Source organism: Schistocerca cancellata, chromosome 2 (assembly GCF_023864275.1).
Source record: "Schistocerca cancellata isolate TAMUIC-IGC-003103 chromosome 2, iqSchCanc2.1, whole genome shotgun sequence".
Classification (NCBI taxonomy): domain Eukaryota; kingdom Metazoa; phylum Arthropoda; class Insecta; order Orthoptera; family Acrididae; genus Schistocerca; species Schistocerca cancellata.
Window position 1 is genome coordinate 332664205 of NC_064627.1, and position 12080 is coordinate 332676284.

Consider the following 12080-nt stretch of genomic DNA (forward strand, 5'->3'; position numbering starts at 1 on the left):
CAGAAACGTAAATGAATGTACACAGAAAAGGTTTGCAGTACATATCCTAAGGGGAAGAAATTTAGTGCCCCGGACAGAAACTTATGAGAAATGAAGACATTCAAGAGAGAGAGCAGGAAAAGGGATTTTAAGAAGCACCCCTCAGTTTTCCCATTAAATTCCACCCAAGAGTTCACTATGGACATTTCATGGAGTATGGAGCAGCAATTACACATCTATCATTATCAGTGTGTACAACAAATGCGCCAAATGATTTTGAGCCTATGCTTCAGCTCTTCCAATGGATTATGTTGTAATGTGTGCACTGAGAAGGTGGTCAGCATCATAAATTGTTACTGCAAGGTGTAAATAAATGTCAATAAAAAACTCAATGTCTGTTGCCGACCTTTAGTACGTTGTCTTTAAGTACTCGGGTTTTGGATCTGTATAATTTTGACCCTAAATGAATCAGATAGAGATTTTTATTATTTTTATTTTATTTTCCATTATTTTCTACTATAGTGAATTTCTCAGAATGCCTTAATATAAATAATGAAATGTCCTTTACATGAAACAGTACAATTAGGGGTCCTGAGCTGTGGAAAAGGGTGCATTCAGAAATCATGACTTTATTCTCCACATGAGCATTAACATTTTTCCTAACAGTAAAAGAACGTATAAAAAATTAACAAATACTGTGAGTTTGTGCATCATATGGAACACTACCGTATTTTACGCACTATGGACTTTTTTTTAAAAGTAAATTTTTATTATTAAATTGCAAAGCCAGACTAAAAAAAAATTCTTAGTTTATAAGACTGAACTGACCTTTAAAATCCATGAAAATTGTCATCTGAACCACCACCACCACCACCATCCTCTTCGTATATAAAATGGCCTTCACTCCCTTTGAGAGCATTATTACACTGATTGTCTTGAAAGATTTAACAATAATTTCTTCTCTCGCTTTTCACCATGACTGTTTTATCCACTGATGCACTTGTTTGATTGTAAGCCATTTTAAAACTCCCTTTGGCGTGAATTCATGTTGGGTTTCATCCACATCCATTTTTTCCATTTCTCTCTCGCATACACTTTAAATGGTTTATGTATAAAGACATCATGAGGTTGCAATCGTAAAGTAAGTCCTCCCAGAATAACAGTGAGTTTTCTCCTTCGCAGAATTTTTCAAATGACTACTAAACTGATCAAGCACAAGAAGAGAACTCTTCTTCAATAAAGCATCTTTCCTACTATCCCACACCTTATTAATCGACAATTTCATACCAGCCTCATCCATCCAACTCTTGTCACGTACGTGAACAACATTAGCTGGTGGTATTTTAGAAGATTTTGGGATTATTTTGTGCTTGAAAACAATCACTATATTGAGTACCATCAGCACAACGTGGAAAAAGAACAGTGTAGTGCATTTTTTCATGTCCACTTGCTTTTATAGTTACAGTTTTGGCACCTTTCACGGCAATAGTTCTGTTACTCAGCACTTCAAATGTCAGAGGAGTTTTGTCCATGTTTGCTATTTGGTTTAGTTTCTCACTGGTTTTCTTCCGATGTTGAATAACAGGGTGATGGAAATATAATATTTTCTCTTCATACTCTTGAGGCATTTTCCAAGATATTTTGGGTTTGGTTGCCATACCAAGTCCATGATGTTTCATAAACCTGTAACTCCAATTAAGTCCTAAGTTCCGCTGCAGCGCCAGCTTACAAGCGTGTATTTGAATCATTTTTGTATTAATTCCAATGCCATTTTGATGGTGTCCCTGAATCCATGTCAGTATGTCATCTTCTAGAGTTGGCATTCAAGTTTGTCATTCTAGTTTTTGCATTCAATCTCTATTTTCACATTTAGTTTTCATTTTTTAAAATTCCTCTTTACTAGCCCGCCAATCACAAATCTGTTGGTGGAGGGCCTAAATGCCACTCAGCTGCTCTGTTTCTATATTCTTCTGCTTGTGCTATTACCTTCAATTTATAGCTTGCAGCATATGGATACTTTACCTTTTTTTCCATTACAAAACTAGCTACTAGCAAAAATATTGTACTGTTACCAATAACGCAAATCACTTTGAATTCAACTTCACTGGCACCATAGACTGCAATGACGTACCACAGGCTATACAGGGTTTGTGATGGCAAGGTAGGAGGGAAACAGTGTTAGAAAGTTTGTGAATCCCTGCAACTCATGTTCATCGCATCGGTGCACTGCTGCTGCTAGTTGAATCCAATGTTGCCAGATTGAGATAGCTTACCCGTGCATTGAATGTATGGCTATTTTAAAAACTGTTGGGAATTTTAAATCAAACACTGGAAATTTTTATATTAACTTTGAGTATAAGACGTACCTGAATTTTGCAAGCAATTTATGAAGAAAAAAAAAAAAAGTGTGTCCCATAGTGTGTAAAATACAGCAATCGTTACATTATATTACCAGGTAAGAATTTGCATTTTTCTTCAAATTCAATGAAGGTTATGTTACCTCACTATTCCCTGTTTCAACATCTTCAACAGTTGACTTCTGCACTCTAGAATCTTGTAAATTCATATGCATATTTTGTGAGACTGTTTCTGCTGTTCTTCGATGGAGCTGCTCTTCCTGTAACAATACCGTAGGTACAATTAACTTTCTATGGATCAGAAATTTAAATGCCACACAACACTTCTCTGTTGAACTGGTATCCAGCACATAATTTATTCTAGGTTTAGACAGATGAATGTGTTGTGAATTGCCTTGGGTTTCTCTGGCACCTGAGAAACAGTAATCAATAGACAGCACACATAAACCACAGGTTACAAAAATATTAATTTGATATCTAATGGAAGCCAGGATTATTTAATCATTCATTGGTTCTTTTTCTAAGGCTGATATTACACTATCAAATTTCTTTGTCAAAGATTTGATCAAAGATGTGATCAAATATTTGTCAAATATATTTGATGAAGATCTTTGATGTGGCGCTAAAAAGGAGTATTACACTGTCATCGTATTTTTCGTTAAAGTTCAAGATGGCTGACGACAACTTGTTATTAACCACAGCAGTTGCATGTACCACAATTGCACTATGAACACATGCGGAAGAGAAGCAAGGGGAAAAAAGGAAACGTATCTGGGTGAAGCCGTGGGTTTTACATGACACGATAAAAGCATTCAACAAAAATTGTTTCGTGAGCTTATAGTGGAGGACGACAAGTTGTACATCACGGATGAGCATACATTTTGTATGTGCTCATTGAAGTGTATCCTCATATCACAAAGAACAATACTCACTTAAGAAGTGCTATATCGGCAGAAGACAGGCTCACTGTAACACTCCGATTCCTTGCTACAGGAGAGAGTTTATACTTAGGGTGCCTCACGTTGTAAAGCACATCAGCAGCTTCATACACCTCTATTAATTTTGTCGTTGTTGGTACACACCAATAGTATTTACTGGCAATGTTTATAAAAACACTACAGATGACAGAACGTTGCAGCGATGCTAGTGCTCCATGTGGTAACATGTCACACTGCAGTGAACAGACGACAAGTGACTTCTTTGATCAAATCTACAATGAGGCCCTAGATTTGATCAATTATTTGACGACATTTGACAAAGAAATTGGACAAAGAAATTTGATAGTGTAATACCAGCCTAAATACAATGGTCCAACATGTACATTACATAAAAGTCTACAGATCAGCGTCCTCCTTGTACTGCATGAAGTATTCAGTAAAATTATTGTCCATGACATATGCATAAGATTGGATTTTAATCATGAAAATGAAAAATTTGACAATAAAGGTAGACAAAGTTCCAAGTCACAAATGGAATTATAAGACATAGCAGTGAGTGAAAGTGTGTGGCTTGGCAGCTTAACTCCCCATTCAGTCTTGGATTTTCATTTTCTCACTTATCACTTTTTTCCACTTCCGGCAGTGATTTGTAAATGTGAAAAATACCAAGGTGCAACATGATTCGAGATCCACATTAAAATATATCTTTACATCTACATCCACATCTACATGGATACTCTGCAAATCACACTTAAGTGCCTGGCACAGGGTTCATCAAACCACCATCACAATAACACTCCATTATTCCAAGCTTGAACAGCATGTGGGACGAAAACGAACATCTATATCTTTCCACGCAACCTCTGATTTCCATTATTTTATTACGATGGTTGTTTCTCCCTATGCAGGTTGGCATCAACAAAATATTTTCGTATTCGGAGGAGAAAGTTGGTATTGAAATTTCTTGAGAAGATTCTACTGCAACAAAAAATGTACACCCCAAATCCTGTATCATGTCATTGACACTCTCTCCCCATTTCATGATACTACAAAATATGCTGCCCTGCTTTGCACTTTCTTGACATACTCCATTAATTCTATCTGGCGAGAAGTCCATAGCAGTACTCTAAAAGAGAACGGACAAGCATAGTGTAGGCTCTCTCTTTAATAGATTCGTTACATTTTCCAAGTGAAATGCCAATAAAACACTGTCCTTGGTTTCCCTTCCCCACAACATTTTCTATGGGTTCTTTCCGATTTAAATTGTTTGCAATTGTAATTTCTAGGTTTTTAGTTGAATTTACGGCCTTTAGATTAGACTGATTTATTGCATAACCAAAGTTTAATGGACTCCTTTTAGCACTCACTCATGTGGGTGATCTCACACCTTTCAGTATTTGGGGTTAATTGTCAATTTTTGCATGATACAGGAATCTTTTCTAAATCATTTTGCAATTTGTTTTGATCTTCCGATGACTTTACAAGACGACAAATGACAGCATCATCTGCAAACAACTTAAGATGGCTGCTCAGATTGTCTCCTAAATCATTTATTTAGATACTGTTTATATAGATAAGGAACAGCAGATGGCCTACAATACTTCCTTGGGGCATGTCAGAAATCATTTTTGTTTTACTCGATGACTTTCCATCAACTACTATGAACTGTGACCTCTCCGACAGGAAATCACAAATCCAGTCACTTAACTGAGACAATATTCCATAAGCACGAAAGTTCACTACAAGTTGCTTGTGTGTTACAGTGTCCAAAGCCTTTTGAAAATCTAGAAATATGGAATCAATTTGAAATCCCTTGTCAGTAATATTCAAAACTTTGCGTGAGTAAAGAGCTAGTTGGGTTTCATAAGAACGATGTTTTCTAAATCCATGTTGACCGAGTGTCAATAGGCCATTCTCTTCGAGGTAATTCTTAATGTTTGAAACACAATATATGTTCCAAAATCCTGCTGCATATCGACATTAATGATATGGGGCCTGTAATTTAGTGGATTACTCTACTACCTTTCTTGGATAGTGATGAGAGTTGTGGAAATTTCCAGTCTTTGGGTACAGATCTTTTGTTGAGCAAGAGGTTGTATATGATAGTAAAGTATGGAGCTACAGCATCAGCTTACTCTGAAAGGGACCTCATTCGTATACAGTATGGGCCAGAAGACTTGTTTTTATTAAGTGATTTAAGTTGCTTCACTACTCTGAGGATATCTACTTCTAAGCTGTTCACGCTGGTAGCTGTTCTTGATTCAAATTCTGGAATATTTACTTCGTCTTTTTTGGTTTCGTAACTCTACTTTGGCAGCACTGTCATCAATAGCATTTTCATCACTATAGCGTAAAGAAGGCATTGATTGCATCTTTCCGCTAAAATACTTTACGTACAACCAGAATCTCTTTGGATTTTCTGCCAGGTTTCAAAACAATGTTTCATTGTGGAAACTATTATAAGCAACTCACATTGATATCTGCACTAAATTTTGAGCTTCTGTAAAAGATTGCCAATCTTTGAGATTTGTGTTCATTTAAATTTGGCATGCTTTTTTTGCTGTTTCTGCAACAGTGTTCTGACCTGTTTTTTGTATTAAGAAGAATCAGCTCCATTTGTTAATTTATTTGGTATAAATCTCTCAACTGCTGTCGATACTATTTCTTTAAATTCAAGCCTCATCTGGTCTACATTTACATTGTTAATTTCGAAGGAGTGGAGATTGTCTCTCAGGGAGGCATAAAGTGTATTTTTATCTGCTTTTAGTAGGTATATCTTTCCTTTATTTTTGGAGGATTTGAGGGTTACAATATTCAATCATACTATGACAACCCTATGTTCACTAATCCCAGTATCCATTTTGGTGCTCAGGATAATTTGTTGCTTAGAGGTGAAGTGTGTTTTCACAACTGTTTTCTATTTGCATGGGCTCATGAAATAGCAGCTCGAACCAATTTTTACAAAATGCATTTAGCACTGTTTTGGATGATGTTTTATGCGTACCTCCAGATTTAAACATGTATTTTCGACAACACAATGAAGCTAAATTAAAGTCACCACCAACTATAATTGTATGAGTCAGATACCTGTTTGAAATTAAACTCAAGATATCTTTGAACCTTTCAGCAATTATATCATCCGAGTTGGGAGCTCAGTAAAAGGATTCAATTACTATTTTATTCCAGTTACCAAGAATGACCTCCGCCCATACTAACTCACAGGGACTACTACTTCAACTTCGCGAGAAGATAAACTACTTCTAATGGCAACAAACTTCGCCAACTGTGTTTAGCCTACCATTTCGGAACACCGTTATGTTCTTCACAAAAATTTTGGCTGAACTGATCTCCAACTTTATCCAGCTTTTAGAGCCTATAACGATTTGAGCATCAGTGCTTTCTATTAGTGCTTGGAGCTCTGGTACTTTCCCAACATAGCTGTGACAATTTACAACTATTATACAAATCGTTCCTGTATTTATGTTCTTCCTGTGTTTCGCCTGCACCCTTTGAGACTTAAGCCCTTTTTGAAGTTTCCTGAGACCCTCTAACCTAAAAATCAGTCCAGTTGATGCTACATGCCCCCTGCTACCTGTGTAGCTGTCTCCTGCATGTAGTGAACTCCTGACCTATTCAGCAGAACCAGAAACTCAAGCACCCTACGGCGCAAGTCGAGGAATCTGCAGCCTACACAGTCGCTGAGTGATCTGAGCCTCTGATTCAGACTCTCCACTCAGCTCTGTACCAGAGGTCCACAATTGGTCTTGTCGACTATGCTGGAAATGGTGAGCTCTGCTTTCATCTCGCAAGCAACACTGGCAGCCTTTACCACTTCTGTTAGCCACTCGAAACCAGAGCTGAGTATGTCACCCAAAAGGCAAGGGCACATCATCATCAAAAGGACTGTGCAAAATGAATCACCGTGGCATTCATACTAGCCTTCAGGTTGAGGACAGCTTTCAGAAATCAGCAGGAATTACCACTCTGTCTATGGTTCATAGATTTTGAGGAAAGGTTCTGATTAGATTTCTACAAAATCTATTTGTTCCAGCAACCCTTGAGAAACAAGGCATTACGTCTGGACACTGCAGAATTTATACATCAGTTCCACAGCTTCAATAAGTCTTCTTCACCATTGAAAGGAGAGGTTCTGTAGCACCAAAACTATTCTCACCATCCCTAGAGGAAGATCCCTAAACCGGGGAAATGCAGAAGGAATATACAGGGTGGAGAAAAATTTTGTCACAAAATTTTAACCCTGGATAGCTGATGCCAGTAGGAAACTGTGGAAACTTGGTGCCATGTGCTCTGATTGGCCATGGGATTGCCCTGTTGCTGTTTGTCAGTTGATAGGCAGCGCTATGGTTGTCGGTTCACACATACAAACGTCCCTTGCCCCGTCACTGCCCCAACGTGATACGCCCATGTGTCGAATAGGTCTTGCTGTTCGTCCCCACCTCATGTCAGAATGTCAGAGGCATTTACAAGTAGGCTTGCTTCGGAGCACGCGCACACGCACACACACGCACACACACGCGCACACACACACGCACACACACACACACACACACACACACACACACACACCACCTGCAATTTAGTCATACAGTAAGCATGGTGGCATGGTATTCGTTTGAAGACCAATGAGAAATGGTTTTTGTTTATGACCTAGCCGACAGTAACGCTCATGAAGCTCAACGGTTGTATGAGGAATGGTACCCAGCAAGACTCCAACCACACCCACAAAAGTTTACAGCAATTCACCGGTGACTTGGGGAAATAGGCTCATTAGTGGGATATCATGGTGACGCTGGAAGACCTCAAAAATGATAGGATGACGCATTTGAAGAGATTGTTTTCGAGTGCTTCGAGGAAGCACCTACAACAAGTACTTGAGCAGTTGGACACAACATGGGCGTCATTCATTGGTTAGTCTGGGAGGTTTTGAGGGATGATGGCCAGCATCTATTTAGTTTCCACCCTGTCCAATACCTACATCCTACGGCGGACTATAAACACAGGCTAAGGTTTTGACAGTGGTTTCTGCGACAGGCTGCACGAGATCCAGGCTTCCCTGCCATTGAGTTGTTTACTGATGAGTGCACCTTCCATCGGTATGGCCTTTACAACACTCGAAACATACATTACTGGGCAATGGGGAAATCCTCACATCACGTATGTCCATGGACTCCAGGAATGATCAACATCTGGGCAGGCATTGTTGGTGACCATCAGTCCATCTACCTCCAACTTACCGGGGCAAATTACCTTCACTTTTTGTAAGAAACTCTACCCAGCCTGCTGGAAGATGTTCCCCTGACATACGGCTACACTTGTGGTTGCAGCACAACGGAACATCTGCAGGTAACAGCTGTGCTGTGCGCGGATATTTAAATAAACTCTTTGATCGCTGGGTAATTGGTAGAGGTGCTCATAGGATGTGGCCCCCCTGATCACCAAACCTCATGCTGTCGGACGTTTTCCTCTGGGGGTTCTTCCAGGTTCTAGTTCACCCACCTGCACGTGACCCACCTAGAAACTAACAGGAATTAATGGATCACATTCAACATGCTGCCAGTCACATCAGGGCAATACCAGGAATCCTTGAAAGAGTTCGGCAAAATGCCATTCGACATAACCAAGCCTGTGTCTTGTCAGAGGGTTGCCAGTTTGAGCACATGCTTTAAGTAAACTACACTCCTGGAAATTGAAATAAGAACACCGTGAATTCATTGTCCCAGGAAGGGGAAACTTTATTGACACATTCCTGGGGTCAGATACATCACATGATCACACTGACAGAACCACAGGCACATAGACACAGGCAACAGAGCATGCACAATGTCGGCACTAGTACAGTGTATATCCACCTTTCGCAGCATTCCAGGCTGCTATTCTCCCATGGAGACGATCGTAGAGATGCTGGATGTAGTCCTGTGGAACGGCTTGCCATGCCATTTCCACCTGGCGCCTCAGTTGGACCAGCGTTCGTGCTGGACGTGCAGACCGCGTGAGACGACGCTTCATCCAGTCCCACACATGCTCAATGGGGGACAGATCCGGAGATCTTGCTGGCCAGGGTAGTTGACTTACACCTTCTAGAGCACGTTGGGTGGCACGGGATACATGCGGACGTGCGTTGTCCTGTTGGAACAGCAAGTTCCCTTGCCGGTCTAGGAATGGTAGAACGATGGGTTCGATGACGGTTTGGATGTACCGTGCACTATTCAGTGTCCCCTCGACGATCACCAGTGGTGTATGGCCAGTGTAGGAGATCGCTCCCCACACCATGATGCCGGGTGTTGGCCCTGTGTGCCTCGGTCGTATGCAGTCCTGATTGTGGCGCTCACCTGCACGGCGCCAAACACGCATACGACCATCATTGGCACCAAGGCAGAAGCGACTCTCATCGCTGAAGACGACACGTCTCCATTCGTCCCTCCATTCATGCCTGTCGCGACACCACTGGAGGCGGGCTGCACGATGTTGGGGCGTGAGCGGAAGACGGCCTAACGGTGTGCGGGACCATAGCCCAGCTTCATGGAGACGGTTGCGAATGGTCCTCGCAGATACCCCAGGAGCAACAGTGTCCCTAATTTGCTGGGAAGTGGCGGTGCGGTCCCCTACGGCACTGCGTAGGATCCTACGGTCTTGGCGTGCATCTGTGCGTCGCTGCGGTCCGGTCCCAGGTCGACGGGCACGTGCACCTTCCGCCGACCACTGGCGACAACATCGATGTACTGTGGAGACCTCACGCCCCACGTGTTGAGCAATTCGTCGGTACGTCCACCCGGCCTCCCGCATGCCCACTATACGCCCTCGCTCAAAGTCCGTCAACTGCACATACGGTTCACGTCCACGCTGTCGCGGCATGCTACCAGTGTTAAAGACTGCGATGGAGCTCCGTATGCCACGGCAAACTGGCTGACACTGACGGCGGCGGTGCACAAATGCTGCGCAGCTAGCGCCATTCGACGGCCAACACCGCGGTTCCTGGTGTGTCCGCTGTGCCGTGCGTCTGATCATTGCTTGTACAGCCCTCTCGCAGTGTCCGGAGCAAGTATGGTGGGTCTGACACACCGGTGTCAATGTGTTCTTTTTTCCATTTCCAGGAGTGTATGTTCTAGCTATAAAAAAGGCTCTTTTGAGGGCCGACACAGTTTGTAAAAGACTTTCTGTACATGAACTAACTTCTGTTGATGGGTTTGCTCCCGTTACGTCTTATCATGAAACTACAATGGGTGTGTCAGGACCTCGGCAGATTCGCCCCCAGGCCCCCGAGTGGAAGGCTGGCATGCTACCACTGAGCATGCGGGCCACCTTGGATACATCACAATCTCTGGCAGACAAAGCATTCATGGTAATGTGTTGTCCAGACATCTGGTAACAGGGCAATCCCGTACCCAATTGGAGCGCATGGCGCAAAGTTTTCGTAGTTTAAAAATTGTGTGTTGTCAACCTACACAACATTAGTAATTTTGGTTCCTACTGGCATCAGCTATCCAGGGTTAAAATTTCATGACAATATTTTTCTCCCCCTGTATATTAAAGGAACACAAATAAACCACTTTGTTTACCTCTAGTGCTGACTAATTTCAACAATGAATGAAAAAACTGAATAGAGCAAGTTTAACAACAGTTCTGAGAAATCAATTAAAATAATAAATAAGCAACACATTGAAAAGAAAGCTTAACAAAATAACAACAAAGTTCTCAGAACCAGTTAAAGATTTTTTGTATTTAGTGCAGCTGAAGACTGACTGCAAGAGACATAAACAGAAGAGTAAAAATAATCAGTCTGTTTTAACAGTTTAGACTTATGGCAATTAGGCATGGAGTCTGTGGTAAATGGACCATTGCAGTGCTTTGCTGGGTTTCAAGAGAGATGAAAGACAGAGATGACAACCTAAATGTGTTTAGAAGACAGAAATCATGAAAGAGCTACATGGATATAAATAACTGGAGATGTATTGCACAGAAGGGTTTACAGGAGGTGTTTTCCGAGCAATGAATGTTAAATGGCTAAAGATGCTGATCTAAATTACAGACTGTATGAGAGATGTAAAGAGCTAACTTAACTGACAGTCAGGATTTTATTTAAGCTATTGACATTTAAGCTGCCTTCAGAAATTAACAAAATTATGTATCGAAGGCAAAGACCGTAAGGAAAGTGACCATTACTTCTAGACCTTTTAACTTTTCTTACGTATGAGCAACTTATCCTCCTTTTGATGTGTCTATTAACTTTAGATTCTTTTCTTTCTCGTTGGTTTTTAAAATGTCATTAACAGCTCAAAAAGCTTAAAACTAATGACTGAAATAATTCATATTTTATCCACACAATTATTTATCAATCTGTGACAACAACCACAATCAAACCCTACCACTAACAACAAACATATTTTTTTACAAAATTTTTATGAAAAAAGAAGTCTGCTGTGACAGTAGAATGCAAATGCCACTTTTGAAAGGAGCGTGACTTACATAGCTACATCTGCCTTTAACATAGTCAATTTATTTACCTTGGTGTCCAAAATTAAAGCAACAAACCACTACTTTCCTGTCTGGTGTCTATATCATACAAACTATCAACAGATGTCTGTACAATAGTGTTCTATATGAAACATGGCATTCCCGTCAACAGACAACCACGCCAATGACGATGTCAGGGCACACATCAAACGAGGTAGTGTTGCCGAATAGTCCTGCGCCCACAATCGCTGTGTACAGACACAGACAATGCAATATGGCACTGAGAAGACACCTTCCTGACATTCTGTGGTGGAGGGCCGTAGGAAGAATGGAG

General features: G+C 41.0%; 1 protein-coding gene across 2 annotated transcripts in view; it reads right to left on the minus strand.

The window, feature by feature from the left end:
- The window catches only part of LOC126161713 (general vesicular transport factor p115), a 219572-nt gene that overhangs the window by 37397 nt on the left and 170095 nt on the right, over window positions 1-12080 (minus strand). For both annotated transcript variants that reach the window (XM_049917745.1, XM_049917744.1), the window contains exon 15: window positions 2480-2596. In XM_049917745.1, coding sequence (XP_049773702.1) covers window positions 2480-2596 — 117 coding nt within the window. The remainder of the gene's footprint in view (window positions 1-2479; window positions 2597-12080) is intronic.